Below are 20,798 nucleotides of genomic sequence, written 5' to 3' on the forward strand. Positions count from 1 at the left end.
TTCTGAGAACTCCACATGGCGGATATTTGTTTGGCTGCTTTGGTCTCTGAGCGCTGAACTCAGATTATTGCATGGTATGCTTTTTCCGTAAAGTTTTTTTTAAATCTGACACAGCGGTTGCATTAAGGAGAAGTTTATCTAAATTTCCATGTATAATAGTTGTATCTTTTATCAATGTTTATTATGAGTATTTCTGTGAATTTGTGTGGCTCTTTGCAAAATCACCACGTTTTGGAACTACTGAACATAACACGCCAATGTAAAATTAGATTTTTGGATATAAATATGCACTTTATTGAACAAAACATACATGTGTTGTGTAACATGAAGCGTGTCCACATACCTTTGGCCATGTGGTGTTTGAATGACTTGCGCTTTTGTAACATTTTGTTCTCATTATGAATAGAGCAAGAAGCGAAAGTGAAACTAGAACCAAGACACCCACCCTGCAGTAAATTTGTTCAGTTCGTGTCCAGCAGCAATGGCAGAATCATACTTATTTTCCGTGCTGGTTGAGCTCGAAGGAAACCCAGATATTCCTAAACTTAAAAACAAGTTGGTTAAATATTTTCAAAGTAAAAAGTCATCCAACGGCGGTGATTGTCTAGTTGAATATGAAATCTCAAAAGGACAAGGAGCAGTTGTGTGGTTCCGGACTGCAGAGGGTAAGTTATAAAAAGGCCAGTCATTTTTTCCACAAATTAGGTTATGATCTTTTATCATAGATATTCTAAATAATAATGGAAAATAAAAACTGTAGGGCATGACACTGTTCTTGTAAAACAAAAGTTTTTCATTACACACTAACATTTTGCACATGATTTCAAATAGAAAGTGAAACTGTATTTGCATGTTCTTTCTAGTTTCACTTTGAGCATACTTGGCAGACCTATACATCATGAGCTCAGCTTGTCTATCTTTAAGAAAACCATGATAAACCTGAAAAACAAGTTAAGATATTGTATAATGTTATATTGTTAATTAGTAAGCGAGCTGCTCTCTATTTTAATTGTACTTATTTACTTGCATGCCTCTTTGTTATTTCCTTTTAATATATGTTTATTTTGGGTCACGAACTCTGAACAAAAAATGATCTGCTTGAACTGGCCGATCAAGAAGGAGCTGGCTCAGGACCAATTTTCTCAAATATTTAATGAGATTAGAGAAGACATTAGGAGGGATCATAGACCATTCCTCGATATGGAGTCTTTCCAGATCCTTGATATCCTTCGTCTGTGCCTATGGACTGCCCTCTTCAATTCAAACCACTGGTTTTCAATAGGTTTGAAGTCTGGAGACTGAGATGGAATTCTAATTGGTCTACCACTGGCTAGGGTTGGGTTATAAACTACATCCTGTCTCTTTGTTCAAAGGAGAAACCATTGAGGACAGGGAATAATAAACATCTACCATCTGCTTCCCAGCATAACAACTATGATTTGATCTCTTTGAACAAACCTATTTTTCTCCCCCTGATTTGCTTTAGGGTCTGTGTTATTGAAGAATAACATCAACTCCTAACAGGGTTATGAAAAAATATGATCTTTGGCACTAAAATCACATTATGTAAATATACTGAATAAAACTATAAATGCAACATGCATCAATTTCAAAGATTTTACTGAGTCTCGGTTCATATAAAGAAATCACTCCATTTAAATAAATAAATTAGACCCTAATCTATGGATTTCACATGATTGGGAAAACAGATATGCATCTGTTGGTCACAGATACCTTAAAAAAAGGTAGGGGTGTGGATCAGAAAACCAGTCAGTATCTGGTGTGACCATCATTTGCCTCATGCAGTGCGACGCAGCTCCTTCGCATAGAGTTGATTGTGGAACGTGGAATGTTGTCCCACTCCTCTTCAATGGCTGTGTAGTTGTTGGATATTGTCAGGAACTGGAAAATCCTGTCGTACATGTCAATCCAGAGCATCCCAAACATGCTTAATGGGTGACATGTCTGGTGAGTATACAGGCCATGGAAGACCTGGGACATTTTCTCCTTCCAGGAATTGTGTACAGAACCTTGCATGGGGCTGTGCATTATCATGCTGAAACATGAAGGGATGGTGGCGGACGAATGGCAGGACAATGGGCCTCAGGGTCTCGTCACGGTATCTCTGTGCATTCATATTACCATCAATAAAATGCAATTGTGTTCGTTGTCCGTAGCTTATGCCTGCCCATACCATAACCCAACTGCCATCGTGGGGCACTTTGTTCACAACGTTGACATCAGCAAACTGCTCACTCACTCAACGCCATATCTGCGGTCTGCGGTTATATGGCTGGTTGGAGGTACTGCCAAATTTTCTAAAACGACCTTGGAGGCAGCTTATGATAAAGAACTTGACATTAAATTCTCTGGCAATAGCTCTGCTGAACATTCCTGCAATCAGCATGCCAATTGCACGCTCACATCTGTGGCATTGTGTTGTGTGACAAAGCTGCACATTTTAGTGGCTTTTTATTGTCCCCAGCACAAGGTGCACCTGTGTAAGGATCATGCTGTTTAAGCAGCTTTTTGATATGCCACATCTTTCAAGTGGATGGATTATATTGGCAGAGGAGAAATGCTCACTAACAGGATGTACAAAATATGATAGAGAAGAATTTTGGCATATGGAACATTTCTGGGATATTTAATTTCAGCTCGCGCAACATGGGACCAACACATTACATGGTACTTTCCAGTGAAGAATGTCCTTGTACTTGGTAACATTCATTATTAATAATAATAATAGATGTTATGATATGGGGCGGAAGTTTAGTGTTAGGACATAGACAAGAAAACTTCCACACACTCAGGTGACACTCAGGTCAACACTCAATCCCCAGGTGACAGCACCAACCAGGTCACAGGCTGTGCTCTGCCAAGAAGCCTAATAAGCATAACAGCTGGTAGCATCAAGATGATTGGCATTCTGTGGCCAGAGGCCTCTCGTCCAGCCAGTGTTGGTGTTGTTTTTTTGTTACTTACCCTCTTTAGTTTAGCCTCTTTGTTGTTTTGTTTTTATATATCTTTGTTTTGGGGTCACCACTTTGAACTAACAATAATCCACTTGGATTTGCTGACCAAGAGGCCAAGAAGGAGCTGGCTCTGAGGCAAGGTTGTTGTCTCCTGGGTACATGCATTCATCACCTGGTCGCATACGCTTACCTCTCATTTATGCACACACCAAATCAGGTTACAGACCATGTAGTTAGGCTTAATATTAATAATAATGACAATAATAATAATATAATTTCAATGCAATTATAGGTTGCATCCTTAATGGGTTAATACCATATACACAAAGATAGTGATCAATAAGACATATATTATTGAATTGTTTAATACAGACTATAATTCCCTTGTATAAACAGTGATAAAAAATCTTTCAAGATATCCCTCATTCTACATAATATTATAAACATGGGTAATACTATCTGTTGGATGACTCTGTCTTTGCATATAGAATGCTGTCTATGAATTTGAGAGGGGTTACATTTGGCCCCATTGCTCATCTTTATAACAAAGCAAGTGACATGGACACCATTTTGCTCTTTTTCAAATCTCAGAATGTCTTTAATCTGAGGGGAATTGCTACAAATTCCTCTCCCCTGAAGTAACAATTTGATATTATACTGAACAGTCCCACGTCTGTGATTTTTATTTACTAGTTTCAAACTTTGAAGCTTTAGTACAAGGCAAAAGTAATTTTCTTTTCCACACACAGTGAGGCAGATGGTTCTTGAAAAGCAAGAACACAAGATCAAGTTGGATCAAGGTGTGCTTAAACTGAATCTTCGTCTACCATCAGATGAGGTCACAATTGCACAGGTAAGCTTGGCCCCTCCCTGATAGTGGTTGCATTCCAGGCAGACAGTATTGCAGACATCATCTGCACAGTCAGGCATCAGATTGCTATATCATATGATGTGGTTCCTGGATATGTTCATCCAAGATGGCGTAGCAGTGCAGATGTGTTTTGTTCATCCTCTCGTGTACTTGTGTATTTTTCGTCTTTTTTGTATATATTTCAATTTTATTTTCAATCTCTCTTCCATTTTAGTTCAATTATACCTTCCGGTAACCTGCCTCACCCAATGTGATTCGGAACCGCTATTATTTTTTATTTTTAGACCTTATAGCAAGAACCACCTAGCCATCAGAAGCTAACCAGCTAATTAGTGTGCAAGCTATTTAGTCATTGTTAACCGCTACTAGCGGGCTTTACCTGTTGCACAGATACCAGCCTTTTTTTTTGCCAGCATAATACTCGCCAGCCTACCAGTATCGGACTGTCTCTCCACTACAACGCCGGATTACTGCCGTAATCCCTGGACGATTACTCCTGATCTTCACAGCTAGCTAGCAACCTCCGAGTTACCCAGTACCGAAGCTATCCCTGAGGCCCACCTCACGGGCCTAATCAGTTGTTCACCTTTGGCCAGAGGCCTCTCGTCCAGCCAGTGTTGGTGTTGTTTTTTTGTTACTTACCCTCTTTAGTTTAGCCTCTTTGTTGTTTTGTTTTTATATATCTTTGTTTTGGGGTCACCACTTTGAACTAACAATAATCCACTTGGATTTGCTGACCAAGAGGCCAAGAAGGAGCTGGCTCTGAGGCAAGGTTGTTGTCTCCTGGGTACATGCATTCATCACCTGGTTGCATACGCAAAACACGGCTAGAACACACTACTACACCGGATCCTTGCCTTAAGCTCTGGACCTTGGCACCGGATCACCGCTGCTACCGAGTGGCTAAAGTGGCTAATGCCCCTGCCCCGAAGCTAGCACCAGTTAGCCGTGAGCAGGGCGCAAACTAAATGACTACAACACCTCTTTCGCCATCTGGCTTGGATCCTTTGTCAACACGGCGCCCCGCCGCACCACCACGACTGGTCTGCCGACGAATACTCCATCCGCTGTGCCTTCAACCGGCCTCCGTCCGACCTCGTAGCAGACGCTTCTACTAGCCCCGGGCTACTAACTTTAAACGCCTTGTCGCCCGCGTGCTAGCGACTACTCCACTGCTTCCCTGTTCCATCTATTGCTGCCCCCTGGACCCTGTGATCACTTATCTACGTAGCTGATGCCTGCTGGACTGTCCATTCATCACGGTACTCTATTCTGTTTATTTTTTGTTTATCTGTCGGCCCCAGCCGCAAACTCAGGCTCTTTGTGTAGTTAACCGACCCTCTCTGCCCAGTCATCGCCATTTTACCTGTTGTTTTTAGCTGATTAGCTGTTGTTGTCTCACCCGTTGTTGTCTTAGCTAGCTCTCCCAATCAACACCTGTGATTACTTTATGCCTCGCTGTATGTCTCTCTCAAATGTCAATATGCTTTGTATACTGTTGTTTAGGTTAGTTATCATTGTTTCAGTTTACAATGGAGCCCCTAGTTCACTCATCATACCTCTGATACCTCTTTTGTCCCACCTCACACACATTCGGTGATCTCACCCATTATAACCAGCATGTCCAGAGATACAACATCTCTTATCATCACTCAGTGCCTGGGCTTACCTCCGCTGTACCCGCACCCCCCCATAACCCTGTCTGCACATTATACCCTGAATCTATTCTACCACGCCCAGAAATCTGCTTCTTTTATTCTTTGTTCCCAACTCTCTAGGCGACCAGTTTTGATAGCCTTTAGCCGTACCCTCATCCTACTCCACCTCTGTTCCAAAGGTGATGTGGAGGTAAACCCAGGCCCTGCGTGTCCCCAGGCACCCTCATTTGTAGACTTCTGTGATCGAAAAAGCCTTGGTTTCATGCATGTCAACAGCAGAACCTGAATCCGTAAACATGGGCACCCTCATAGACATTATCCTGACCAACTTGCCCTCCAAATACACCTCCACTGTTTTCAATCAGGATCTCAGAGATCACTGCCTCATTGCCTGTATCCGCTATGGGTCCGCTCAAACAACCACCCCTCATCACTGTCAAACGCTCCCTAAAACACTTTCTAATCGACCTGGCCCGGGTATCCTGGAAAGATATTGAGCTCATCCCGTCAGTCGAGGAAGCCTGGTCATTCTTTAAAAGTTATTTCCTCACCAACTTAGATAAGCATGCCCCGTTCAAAAAATGCAGAACTAAGAACAGATATAGCCCTTGGTTCACTCCAGACCTGACTGCCCTTGACCAGCACCAAAACATCCTGTGGCGGACTGCAATAGCATCAAATAGTCCCTGCGATATGCAACTGTTCAGGGAAGTCAGGAACGAATACACGCAGTCAGTCAGGAAAGCAAAGGCTAGCTTTTTCAAGGAGAAAATCACATCCTGTAGCTCTAACTCCAAAAAGTTTTGGGACACTGTAAAGTCAATGGAGAACAAGAGCACCTCCTCCCAGCTGCCCACTGCACTGAAGCTAGGTAACACAGTCACCACCGATAAATCCATGTTAATCGAACATTTCAATAAGCATTTCTCAACGGCTGGCCATGCCTTCCTCCTGGCTACTCCAACCCCGGCCAACAGCTCCCCCCCCACACCCCCCGCAGCTATTGGCCCAAGCCTCCCCAGCTTCTCCTTCACCCAAATCCAGATAGCAAATGTTCTGAAAGAGCTGCAGTACCTGGACCCATACAATTCAGATGGGCTAGACAATCTGGACCCTCTCTTTCTAAAACTATCTGCCGCCATTGTTGCAACCCCTATTACCAGCCTGTTCAACCTCTCTTTCGTATCGTCCAAGATCCCTAAAGATCGGAAAGCTGCCGCGGTCATCCCCCTCTTCAAAGGAGGTGACACCCTAGACCCAAACTGTTACAGGCCTATATCCATCCTGCACTACCTATCTAAAGTCTTCGAAAGCCAAGTTAATAAACAGATCACTGACCATTTCGAATCCCACCGTAACTTCTCCGCTGTGCAATCCGGTTTCCTAGCCGGTCACGGGTGCACCTCAGCCATGCTCAAGGTCCTAAACGATATCATAACCTCCATCGATAAAAGACAGTACTGTGCAGCCGTCTTCGTCGACCTGGCCAAGGCTTTCAACTGTCAATCACCGTATTCTAATCGGCAGACTCGATAGCCTTGGTTTTTCTAATGACTGCATTGCCTGGTTCACCAACTACTTTGCAGACAGAGTTCATTGTGTAAAATCTAAGGGCATTTTGTCCGGACCTCTGGCAGTCTCTATGGGGGTACCACAGGGTTCAATTCCCGGGCTGACTCTTTTCTGTGTATATCAATGATGTCGCTCTTGCTGCAGGCGATTTCCTGATCCACCTCTACGCAGACAATACCTGTATACAATATTCAATATACAATATTCTGTATACCTCTGGCCCCTCCTTGGACACTGTGCTAACTAACCTCCAAACGAGCTTACATGCCATACAACATTCCTCCCGTGGCCTCCGACTGCTCTTAAACGCTAGTGAAACCAAATGCATGCTTTTCAACCGTTCACTGCCCGCACCCGCCCGACTAGCGTCACCACCCTGGACGGTTCCGACCTAAAAATATGTGGACAACTATAAATACTTAGGTGTCTGGTTAGACTGTAAACTCTCCTTCCAGGCTCATATTAAACATCTCCAATCCAAAATCAAATCTAGAATCGGCTTTCTATTTTGCAACAAAGCCTCCTTCACTCACTCCGCCAAATTTACCCTAGTAAAACTGTGTTACGGTGCGTGAATGAGGACCCAAAAGCGAATTAACTTAAACAGAGCTTCTTTAATTACCAAACATAGGTAGGCTCAGACGGACCGGCAGATTCCGACAGGACAAGACAAGGTTACAGCAAACATGACGACAGTCTGGTTCAGGCATGAAACACAACAAACAAGAATCCGACAAAGACAGGAGCAGAAACAGAGAGAGATATAGGGACCTAATCAGAGGGAAAAAGGGAACAGGTGGGAAAAGGGGTGACGAGGTGGTTAGGAGGAGACAAGGCACAGCTGGGGGAAAGAGGGGGAGAAAAGGTAACCTAACAACGACCAGCAGAGGGAGACAGGGTGAAGGGAAAGGACAGAGACAAGACACAACATGACAGTACATGACAGTACCCCCCCACTCACCGAGCGCCTCCTGGCGCACTCGAGGAGGAAACCTGGCGGCAACGGAGGAAATCCTCGATCAGCGCACGGTCCAGCACGTCCCGAGAGGGAACCCAACTCCTCTCCTCAGGACCGTACCCCTCCCAATCTACGAGGTACTGGTGACCACGGCCCCGAGGACGCATGTCCAAAATTCTACGGACCCTGTAGATGGGTGCGCCCTCGACAAGGATGGGGGGGGGGGGGGGGAAGACGAGCGGGGGCGCGAAGGACGGGCTTGATGCAGGAGACATGGAAGACCGGGTGGACGCGACGAAGGTATCGCGGAAGAAGAAGTCGAACTGCGACAGGATTAATGACCCGAGAAATACGGAACGGACCAATGAACCGCGGGGTCAACTTGCGAGAAGCCGTCTTAAGGGGAAGGTTCTGAGTGGAGAGCCAAACTCTCTGACCGCGACAATATCTAGGACTCTTAGTTCTACGCTTATTAGCAGCCCTCACAGTCTGCGTCCTATAACGGCAAAGTGCAGACCTGACCCTCTTCCAGGTGCGCTCGCAACGTTGGACAAAAGCCTGAGCGGAGGGGACGCTGGACTCGGCGAACTGAGATGAGAACAGCGGAGGCTGGTACCCGAGGCTACTCTGAAAAGGAGATAGCCCGGTCGCAGACGAAGGAAGCGAGTTGTGGGCGTATTCTGCCCAGGGGAGCTGTTCTGACCAAGACGCAGGGTTGCGAAAAGAAAGACTGCGTAAGATGCGACCAATAGTCTGATTGGCCCGTTCTGCTTGACCGTTAGACTGGGGGTGAAAGCCGGAAGAGAGACTGACGGAAGCCCCAATCAAACGGCAAAACTCCCTCCAAAATTGAGACGTGAATTGCGGACCTCTGTCCGAAACGACGTCTGACGGAAGGCCATGAATTCTGAAAACATTCTCGATGATGATTTGTGCCGTCTCTTTAGCAGAAGGAAGCTTAGCAAGGGGAATTAAATGAGCCGCCTTAGAGAACCTATCGACAACCCTAAGAATAACAGTCTTCCCCGCTGACGAAGGCAGTCCGGTGACAAAATCTAAGGCGATGTGAGACCACGGTCGAGAGGGAATAGGAAGCGGCCTGAGACGGCCGGCAGGAGGAGAGTTTCCGGACTTAGTCTGCGCGCAGACCGAACAAGCAGCCACGAAACGACGCGTGTCATGCTCCCGGGTGGGCCACCAAAAACGCTGGCGAATGGAAGCAAGCGTACCCCGAACGCCAGGGTGGCCGGCTAACTTGGCAGAGTGAGCCCACTGAAGAACGGCCAGACGAGTAGGAACGGGAACGAAAAGAAGGTTCCTAGGACAAGCGCGCGGCGACGGAGTGTGAGTGAGCGCTTGCTTTACCTGCCTCTCAATTCCCCAGACAGTCAACCCGACAACACGCCCCTCAGGGAGAATCCCCTCGGGGTCAGTGGAGGCTACTGAAGAACTGAAGAGACGAGACAAAGCATCAGGCTTGGTGTTCTTAGAGCCCGGACGATAAGAAATCACGAACTCGAAACGAGCGAAAAACAGCGCCCAACGCGCCTGACGCGCATTAAGTCGTTTGGCAGAACGGATGTACTCAAGGTTCCTATGGTCAGTCCAAACGACAAAAGGAACGGTCGCCCCCTCCAACCACTGTCGCCATTCGCCTAGGGCTAACCGGATGGCGAGCAGTTCGCGGTTACCCACATCATAGTTACGTTCCGACGGCGACAGGCGATGAGAAAAATACGCGCATGGGTGGACCTTGTCGTCAGAGAGGGAGCGCTGAGAAAGAATGGCTCCCACGCCCACCTCTGACGCGTCAACCTCGACAACGAACTGTCTAGAGACGTCAGGTGTAACAAGGATAGGAGCGGATGTAAAACGATTCTTGAGGAGATCAAAAGCTCCCTGGGCGGAAACGGACCACTTAAAGCACGTCTTGACAGAAGTAAGGGCTGTGAGAGGAGCTGCCACCTGACCGAAATTACGGATGAAACGACGATAGAAGTTCGCGAAGCCGAGAAAGCGCTGCAGCTCGACGCGTGACTTAGGGACGGGCCAATCAATGACAGCTTGGACCTTAGCGGGATCCATCTTAATGCCTTCAGCGGAAATAACAGAACCGAGAAATGTGACGGAGGAGGCATGAAAAGTGCACTTCTCAGCCTTCACAAAAAGACAATTCTCTAAAAGGCGCTGGAGGACACGTCGAACGTGCTGAACATGAATCTGGAGTGACGGTGAAAAAATCAGGATATCGTCAAGGTAAACGAAAACAAAGATGTTCAGCATGTCTCTCAGGACATCATTGACTAATGCCTGAAAGACAGCTGGAGCGTTAGCGAGGCCGAAAGGAAGAACCCGGTATTCAAAGTGCCCTAACGGAGTGTTAAACGCCGTCTTCCACTCGTCCCCCTCCCTGATGCGCACGAGATGGTAAGCGTTACGAAGGTCCAACTTAGTGAAAAACCTGGCTCCCTGCAGGATCTCGAAGGCTGAAGACATAAGAGGAAGCGGATAACGATTCTTCACTGTTATGTCATTCAGCCCTCGATAATCTATGCAGGGGCGCAGAGACCCGTCCTTCTTCTTGACAAAAAAAAACCCCGCTCCGGCGGGAGAGGAGGAGGGGACTATGGTACCGGCGTCAAGAGCTACAGACAAATAATCTTCGAGAGCCTTACGTTCGGGAGCCGACAGAGAGTATAGTCTACCCCGGGGGGGGGTGGTTCCCGGAAGGAGATCAATACTACAATCATACGACCGGTGTGGAGGAAGAGAGGTGGCCCTGGACCGACTGAACACCGTGCGCAGATCGTGATATTCCTCCGGCACCCCTGTCAAATCACCAGGCTCCTCCTGTGAAGAAGAGACAGAGGAAACAGGAGGGATAGCAGACATTAAACATTTCACATGACAAGAGACGTTCCAGGAGAGGATAGAATTACTAGACCAATTAATGGAAGGATTATGACAAACTAGCCAGGGATGGCCCAAAACAACAGGTGTAAAAGGTGAACTAAAAATTAAAAAAGAAATGGTTTCACTATGATTACCAGAAACAGTGAGGGTTAAAGGTAGCGTCTCACGCTGAATCCTGGGGAGAGGACTACCATCCAGGGCGAACAAGGCCGTGGGCTCCTTTAACTGTCTGAGAGGAATGTCATGTTCCCGAGCCCAGGTCTCGTCCATAAAACAGCCCTCCGCCCCAGAGTCTATTAAGGCACTGCAGGAAGCTGACGAACCGGTCCAGCGTAAATGGACCGACAAGGTAGTGCAGGATCTTGAAGGAGAGACAGGAGTAGTAGCGCTCACCAGTAGCCCTCCGCTTACTGACGAGCTCTGGCCTTTTACTGGACATGAAGTGACAAAATGACCAGCGGAACCGCAATAGAGACAGAGGCGGTTGGTGATTCTCCGTTCCCTCTCCTTAGTCGAGATGCGGATACCTCCCAGCTGCATGGGCTCAGCACCCGAGCCGGCAGAGGAAGATGGTAGTGATGCGGAGAGGGGGGCAACGGAGAACGCGAGCTCCTTTCCACGAGCTCGGTGACGAAGATCAACCCGTCGCTCAATGCGAATAGCGAGTTCAATCAAGGAATCCACGCTGGAAGGAACCTCCCGGGAGAGAATCTCATCCTTTACCTCTGCGCGGAGACCCTCCAGAAAACGAGCGAGCAAAGCCGGCTCGTTCCAGCCACTGGAGGCAGCAAGAGTGCGAAACTCAATAGAGTAGTCTGTTATGGATCGATTATCTTGACATAGGGAAGACAGGGCCCTGGAAGCCTCCTCCCCAAAAACAGATTGATCAAAAACCCGTATCATCTCCTCCTTAAAGTCCTGATACTGGTTAGTACACTCAGCCCTTGCCTCCCAGATTGCCGTGCCCCACTCACGAGCCCGTCCAATAAGGAGAGATATGACGTAGGCGACACGAGCAGTGCTCCTGGAGTAAGTGTTGGGCTGGAGAGTAAACACAATATCACACTGGGTGAGGAACGAGCGGCATTCAGTGGGCTCCCCAGAGTAACACGGCGGGTTATTGATTCTGGGCTCCGGAGATTCGAAAGCCCTGGAAGTGGCCGGTGGATCGAGGCGGAGATGGTGAACCTGTTCTGTGAGGTTGGAGACTTGGGTGGCCAGGGTCTCAACGGCATGTCGAGCAGCAGACACTTCCTGCTCGTGTCTGCCTAGCATCGCTCCCTGGATCCCGACGGCTGAGTGGAGAGGATCCGAAGTCGCTGGGTCCATTCTTGGTCGGATTCTTCTGTTACGGTGCGTGAATGAGGACCCAAAAGCGAATTAACTTAAACAGAGCTTCTTTAATTACCAAACATAGGTAGGCTCAGACGGACCGGCAGATTCCGACAGGACAAGACAAGGTTACAGCAAACATGACGACAGTCTGGTTCAGGCATGAAACACAACAAACAAGAATCCGACAAAGACAGGAGCAGAAACAGAGAGAGATATAGGGACCTAATCAGAGGGAAAAAGGGAACAGGTGGGAAAAGGGGTGACGAGGTGGTTAGGAGGAGACAAGGCACAGCTGGGGGAAAGAGGGGGAGAAAAGGTAACCTAACAACGACCAGCAGAGGGAGACAGGGTGAAGGGAAAGGACAGAGACAAGACACAACATGACAGTACATGACAAACTGACTATCCTACCGATCCTCGACTTCGGCGATGTCATCTACAAAATAGCTTTCAATACTCTACTCAGCAAACTGGATGCAATCTATCACAGTGCCATCTGTTTTGTTACCAAATCACCTTATACCACCCACCACTGCGACCTGTATGCTCTAGTCGGCTGGCCCTCACTACATTTTCATCACCAGACCCACTGGCTCCAGGTCATCTACAAGTCTATGCTAGGTAAAGCTCCGCCTTATCTCAGTTCACTGGTCACGATAACAACACCCACCCGTAGCACACGTTCCAGCAGGTATATCTCACTGATCATCCCCAAAGCCAACACCTCATTTGGCCGCCTTTCCTTCCAGTTCTCTGCTGCCAGTGACTGGAACGAATTGCAAAAATTGCTGCAGATGGAGACTTATTTCCCTCACCAACTTTAAACATAAACTATCTGAGCAGCTAACCGATCGCTGCAGCTGTACATAGTCCATCTGTAAATAGCCCACCCAATCTACCTACCTCATCCCCATACTGTTTTTATTTTATTTAATTATCTGCTCCTTTGCACATCATCATCTGCTCATTTATCACTCCAGTGTTAATCTGCTAAATTATAATTATTCGCTCCTATGGCCTATTTATTTCCTACCTCCTAATGCCTATTGCACACATTGTATATAAACGTTATTGTTTTCCTACTGTGTCATTGACTTGTTTGTATTATTGGCTTGTTTCTTGTTTACTCCATGTGTAACTCTGTGCTTTATCTTGGCCAGGTCGCAGTTGTAAATGAGAACTTGTTCTCAACCAGCCTACCTGGTTAAATAAAGGTGAAATAAAAAAGAAAGAAAATAAATGTTCAACACCTATCCAGGAGTTGTGTGATCTGATAGGCGTCTGCAAAGTCGTCACCCTGGAATGCGGCCACTATTCAAGCATGCATTTCCGACCCTCTAACAGCTTCAAGGCCACATTCACTGCTGCTGTCTTTTGTTCTGAATCGTATATACAGTAGTGTGATATTGACAGTAAATGTGTTTTACTAAAGATTTGCTGGATTACATGTACAGTACCAGTCAAAAGTTTGGACACATACTCATTCAGGGTTTTTAGTTTTAATATTTTCTAACTGGGTAGAATAATAGTGAAGACACCAAAACTATGAAATAACACATATGGAATCATGCAGTAACCAAAAAAGTGTTAAACAAATCCAAATATATATATTTGAGGTTCTTCAAATTTGACTTGATGACAGCTTTGCACACTCTTGGTATTCTATCACAACTCAGGATATGACCCATATGCAGACACAGGAGGTGGATAGTACAGTTCTCAGATACTTTATTATAATCACGGGGCAGGCAAAGGGCAGGTTGAGGACAGGCAGAGGTTCGTGATCAGGTCGGAGTCAGGCAGGTACAGGACGGCAGGCAGGCTCGGGGTCAGATCAAACAGAATGGTCAGAAGGGAAGAACTTGAGAAACGGGAAAGCATGCTGGTAAGAACCTGACGAGACGAACTGGCAACAGACAGAGAACACAGGTATAAATACACAAGGGATAATGGGACAGATGGGTGACACCTTGAGGGGGCTGGACACAAGCACAAAGACCGGCGAAACAGATCAGGGTGTGACACATTTTCTCAACCAACTGTCTTGAAGGAGTTCCCACATATGCTGAGCACTTGTTGGCTGCTTTTCATTCACTCTGCAGTCCAACTCATCCCAAACCATCTCAATTGGGTTGACTTCACGTGATTGTGGAGGCTAGGTCATCTGATGCAGGACTCCATCACTTTCCTTGGTCAAATAGCCTTTACACAGTCTGTTGAAAAACAACCAGATGGGATGGCGTATCGCTGCAGAATGCTGTGTGCCTTGAATTTAAAGAAAAATCACTGACAGTGTCACCAGCAAAACACCATCACACCTCCTCCTCCTTGCTTCACCGTGGGAACCACACATAAGGAGAGATTATCTGTTCAACTACTCCGTGTCTCACAAAGACACAGCAGTTGGATACAAAAATCTCAAATTTGGACCAAAGGACAGATTTCCACCAGTCTGGTGTCCATTGCTTGTGTTTCTTGGCCCAAGCAAGTCTCTTCTTTATATAGGTGTCCTTTTACTAGTGTTTTTGTTTTCAGCAATTCGACCATGAAGTCCTGATTAATGCAGTATGCAGTCTTCTCTGAACAGTTGATGTTGACATGTGTCTGTTACATTAATTTGGGCTGAAATCTGAGGTGCAGTTAACTCTAATGAACTTATTCTCTGCAGCAGAGGTAACTATGGGTCCTCCTTTCCTGTGGCGGACCTCATGAGAGACAGTTTTATCATGGTGCCTGATGGTTTTTGTAACTGCACTTGAAGAAGTTCTTGACATTTTTCAGATTGACTGACCTTCATGTCTTAAAGTAATGATGTGCTGTCATTTCTCTTTGCATATTTGAGCTGTTCTTGCCAATATGGACTAGGTATTTTACCAAATAGGGCTATCTTCTATATAGAGTTTGTCGGAAGCTTACGTACACCTTAGTATTTGGTAGCATTGCCTTAAACAATTTAAACTTGGGTCAAACATTTCGGGTAGCCTTCCACAAGATTCCCACAACCAGTTGGGTGAATTTTGGCCCATTCCTCCTGACAGAGGTGGTGTAACTGAGTCAGGTTTGTAGGCCTCCTTGCTCGCACACACTTTTTCAGATCTGCCCACACATTTTTCTATAGGATTGAGGTCAGGGCTTTGTGATGGCCACTCCACTACCTTGACTTTTTTGTCCTTAAGCCATTTTGCCACAACTATGGAAGTATGCTTTAAATATTCCTAACTGATGTCTTGAGATGTTGCGCCTTCTTCACCATGCTGTCTATGTGGGTGGACCATTTCAGTTTGTCTCAAAGCACTCCATGATGATGGAAGTGAGTGCTACGGGGCAATAGTCGTTTAGCTCAGTTACCTTAGCTAAACGACTTACCTTAGCCTTTTGGGAACAGGAACTTTGGTGGCACTCTTGAAGCATGTGGGAACAGCAGACTGGGACAGGGATTGATTGAATATGTCCGTAAACACACCAGCCAGCTGGCCTGCGCAAGCTTTGAGGATGCGGCTAGGGATGCTGTCTGGGCCGGCAGCCCTGCGAGGTTTAATACGTTTAAATGTTTTACTCACGTTGGCTGCAGGGAAGGAGAGCCCGCAAGTTTTGGTAGCGGGCTATGTCGGTGGCACTGTATTGTCCTCGAAGCGAGCAATGAAGTTGTTTAGTTTGTCTGGGAGCAAGACATCGGTGTCCGCGACGGGGCTTGTTTTCTTTTTGTAATCCGTGATTGACTGTAGACCCTGCCACATATGTCTCGTGTCTGAGTCGTTGAATTGCGACTGTACTTTGTCTCTATGTAACAGTATAACTTTAGACAGTCCCCTCGCCCATACCCGGGCGCGAACCAGGGACCATCTGCACACAACAGTCACCCACGAAGCATCATTACCCATCGCTCCACAAAAGCCACGGCCCTTGCAGAGCAAGGGGAACCACTACTTCAAGGTCTCAGAGCAAGTGATGTCACCGATTGAAACGCTATTTAGCGCGCACCACCGCTAATTAAGCTAGCCGTTTCACATCCGTTACATCTATACTGACACTTAACTTGTTGATTGCCTTGCAGAGGGAATAGCTACACTGTTTGTATTCAGTCATGTTTCCGGTCGCCTTGCCGTGATTAAAAGCAGTGGTTTGCGCTTTCATTTTTGTGCGAATGCTGCCATCAATCCACGGTTTCTGGTTGGGGAAGGTTTTAATAAAATCTTGGCTGATTTCTTTTGATTTTCCCATGATGTAAAGCACTGAGTTTGAAGGTAGGCCTTGAAATACATCCACAGGTACACCTCCAATTGACTCAAATTATGTCAATTAGCCTATCAGAAGCTTCTAAAGCCATGACATAATTTTCTGGAATTTTCCAAGCTGTTTAAAGGCACAGTCAACTTAGTGTATGTGTAAACTTCTGACCCACTGGAATTGTGATACAGTGAAATAATCTCTGTAAACAATTGTTGGAAAAATTACTTGTCATGCACAAAGTAGATGTCCTAACCGACTTGCCAAAACTATAGTTTGATAACAAGAAATTTGTGGAGTGGTTGAATAACGATTTTTAATGACTCCAACCTAAGTGTATGTAAACTTCCGACTTCAACTGTACCACCCGTACCTTGGCACAACACAACTTATTTGCTCAAACGCATTAAGAAGGAAAATATTCTCACAAATTGAAATGCATTCCAGGTGACTTCCTCATGAAGTTTGTTGAAAGAATGCCAAGAGTGTGCAAAACTGTCATCAATGCAAAGGATGGCTACTTCGAAGAATCTCATATAAAATATATTTTGATTTAACACTTTGAGTTACTACATGATTCCATATGTGTTATTTCATAGTTTTGATGTCTTCACTATTATTCTGCAATGTAGAAAATAGTAAAAATAAAGAAAAACCCTTGTCTGTCCAAACTTTTGACTGGTACTATATATTCTGTGGACAAGCCCCATCAAACTTAACACATGATTTTTATGTTTAGGAAATACCATCTGCTGTCAACTCAAGCAAACAACGTAAGTACAAAACATTTAACTTTAGGTCAATATGGAAGAGGGTTAGGGTTATTGTAAATGATTGTATTATAAACTGGGTGGTTTGAGCCCTGAATGCTGACTGTTGAAAGCCGTGGTATATCAAACCATATACCACGGGTATGACAAAAAATGAAAAATAATTATGTTGGTAACCAGTTTATAATAGCAATAAGGCACCTCAGAGGTTTGTGGCTATTTCACGGCTAATGACTGTATCCAAGCAATCCCTTGTGTCAAGCTTAAGAACAATCCTTAGTCGTGGTATATTGGCCATATATTGTGGGTGGCAGGGTAGCCTAGTGGTTAGAGCATTGGACTAGTAACCGAAAGGTTGCAAGTTCAAATCCCAGAGCTTGAAAGTAAGAATTTGTTCTTAACTGACTTATCTAGTAAAATAAAATAAAAAATATATACCACACCTCCTTGAGCTGTATTGCTTAATTAGAAATATGTCTTATTGCAAGAGAATGTCATCACCTTTTACAAATAATTAACATGGGGACTCATGGGATATTATGGGAGTGGTTGCCTTTCTGATATGCCTGTTGCCTTTCTGATATGCCTGTTGCCTTTCTGATATGCCTGTTGCCTTACTGATATGCCTGTTGGCTGGAATGTAAGGTCTGTCCACTTAGATTTTATATCAGTCAAAACAGATTGATCCAAGGGTTATTCAATAGATCTCATTCAACTTTGGACATATATACGGATGCCTAGTGTAATATTCATGCACACTGAAAGCATTTGGAAGTTCAGTCAACTTTAAAAAATCAAGGCAAACAGCCTTACTGAACTTTGTGGAAGGAAAATTCTACAATAACACATTCCTGAGTTGTCTCAACACATTTGCCAAAGTTGAGAGAACTAGAAAATTATTTTGCAGCTGCTTCCATAGATCTTTTTAAAAGTTGACTCAACTTTTTATTTCAAGTCCTCTCAACTTTAAATATGTAAGGATATCATCAGCTTAACTATACATTTTAATTTCCATGAACGATGATATAGATGTTTTTCAACTATGGAAATTATTTTGACAGATGGCAGCAATATATTTTTTTAGGGGGTTTTATAACAAGTATGTTAATGTTAGAGTCCCCTCTGACTCATCTCCCATTTCAGTCATGATTCAATTAATGGACCAGACATCTAGAACCTGTTTTAAACCAACATTCCACTCCATGTGCTCTGTGTCATTGCAAAACAATGAAACAACGTGTTGGGCATCTTTCTTTTGGTGTGTTTCAGAGTCAGTAGAAAGACCTCTTTAGTGTCCTAAGTTTTCATAACTGTGATCTTAATTGCCTACCATCTGTTAGTGTCTTAACGACTGTTCCACAGGTGCATGTTCATGAATTGTTTATGGTTCATTGAACAAGCATGGGAAACAGTGTTTAAACCCTTTACAATGAAGACCTGTGAAGTTATTTGGATATTTACGATTTATCTTTGAAACACAGGGTCCTGAAAAAGAGACTTTTCTTTTTTTTCTGAGTTAATATATTGTGGTAAAATGTGGGGTGTTGGGTTGAGCGTGCAGAGATTGCCACAGAAATGGGAGGCTTTCGTCCGCAAAAACAACTTTACTAAAACAGAAAATGAATAAAACAAAGAAAATCACATAGGTTTCGCTCAGTCCTTCTTCTCTACTTTTGCTTGGTGTCGGTCTCTCCACATTCTCTCCCACGGTGTGTCACCATGCTCCTTTTATTTGGCCTCCACGGCTGGTTGGCACTTTCCTCTAATTACCTCCACTTAGAGCTGTCCATGTCGGGCTGCCCAGCTCCCGTATTCCCAGCAGAGGGAGCCAACGTCACCTCACGTACCTCCCCTCTATTACCATCTCTACCTCCCCTCTATTACCATCCCCCGGGGTAGACCTCCTGGTCGCTGTAAGGACAGGAACCAGCGGGTGACACGGTCATATGTGTCCTTACCTCTTGCCATCCACACAAGGGGGGCATGGTCAGTGATTAGGGTGAACTTTCTCCCAAGGAGGTAATACTTGAGGGTGTCCAGTGCCCACTTCACGGCGAGGCACTCCTTCTTGACAATAGAGTATTTATTCTCCCTCGAGAGGAGCTTCCTGTTGACATGCATGATGGGGTGCTCCTCACCTTCCTGCTCCTGGGACAAAACGGTCCCTACACCTGTGTCAGATGTGTCTGTCTGGACCAGAAGGTTTTTTGAGAAGTCCAGTGTGACGAGTACCGGGTGCGAACATAGCGCATCCTTCAGGGTCTGGATGTCGCCTCTGTGTCCTTCATCCATCGCACTGTCTGGAGTAGTCATGCCTTTTTTCAGTCTGTGAAGGGAGAAGCAATTGCGGCAAAGGTAGATACAAATCTACTGTAGTACCCTGCTAACCCCAGGAATGACCTCACCTGCCTCTTGGTTCGGGGGACCGGCCATCCCCTAATAGCAGCAATTTTATTTTTTTTCCTTGGGGTTTCACATTTCCCCTCCCGATCTGATATCCCAGGTACTCCACCTCGGCGTAGCCAGGCTTGCACTTGTGGGGGTTCGCGGTCAGGCCTGCATCCCTTAGCGCATCAACCACGGCCTGTAACTTACAAAGAGGTGACTACCAACTGTCACTGTGCACAATGATGTCAGCCAGATAAGCAGCTGCGTACTCCATGTGCTGCCACAGGACACGGTCCATGAGTCGCTGAAAGGTCGCTCGTGCCCCGTGGAGCCCGAAAGGCAGAACCCGGTAGTGGAGAAGGTAGTCTTCTCCCAGGAGGTCGCTGCCAGTGGCACCTGCCAGTACCCCTTCGTCAGGTCCAAACACATATACAGTGGGGCAAAAAAAGTATTTAGTCAGCCACCAATTGTGCAAGTTCTCCCACTTAAAAATATGAGAGAGGCCTGTAATTTTCGTCATAGGTACACTTCAACTATGACAGACAAAATAAGGAACAAAAATCCAAAAAATCACATTGTAAGATTTTTAATTTATTTATTTGCAAATTATGGTGGAAAATAAGTATTTGGTCACCTACAAACAAGCAAGCAAGATTTCTGTCTCTCACAGACCTGTAACTTCTTCTTTAAGAGGCTCCTCTGTCCTCTACTCGTTAGCTGTATTAATGGCACCTGTTTGAACTTGTTATCAGTATAAAAGACACCTGTCCACAACCTCAAACAGTCACACTCCAAACTCCACTATGGCCAAGACCAAAGAGCTTTCAAAGGACACCAGAAACAAAATTGTAGACCTGCACCAGGCTGGGAAGACTGAACCTGCAATAGGTAAGCAGCTTGGTTTGAAGAAATCAACTGTGGGAGCAATTATTAGGAAATGGAAGACATACAAGACCACTGATAATCTCCCTCGATTTGGGGCTCCACGCAAGATCTTACCCCGTGGGGTCAAAATGATCACAAGAACGGTGAGAAAAAATCCCAGAACCACACGGGGGGACCTAGTGAATGACCTGCAGAGAGCTGGGACCAAAGTAACAAAGCCTACCATCAGTAACACACTACGCCGCC

At 45.5% G+C, this 20,798-nt stretch overlaps 1 protein-coding gene across 4 annotated transcripts in view; it reads left to right on the forward strand.

Annotated features, from left to right (window-relative positions):
• Positions 1-420: 420 nt before the first annotated feature.
• The window catches only part of LOC110518424 (protein mono-ADP-ribosyltransferase PARP14-like), a 33,004-nt gene continuing 12,626 nt past the window's right edge, over positions 421-20,798 (forward strand). For all 4 annotated transcript variants that reach the window (XM_036941734.1, XM_036941735.1, XM_036941736.1 and 1 more), the window contains exons 1-3: positions 421-665; positions 3,725-3,828; positions 17,249-17,282. In XM_036941734.1, coding sequence (XP_036797629.1) covers positions 482-665; positions 3,725-3,828; positions 17,249-17,282 — 322 coding nt within the window. In that variant the 5' untranslated portion in view covers positions 421-481. The remainder of the gene's footprint in view (positions 666-3,724; positions 3,829-17,248; positions 17,283-20,798) is intronic.

Source organism: Oncorhynchus mykiss, chromosome 13 (assembly GCF_013265735.2).
Source record: "Oncorhynchus mykiss isolate Arlee chromosome 13, USDA_OmykA_1.1, whole genome shotgun sequence".
Taxonomy (NCBI): domain Eukaryota; kingdom Metazoa; phylum Chordata; class Actinopteri; order Salmoniformes; family Salmonidae; genus Oncorhynchus; species Oncorhynchus mykiss.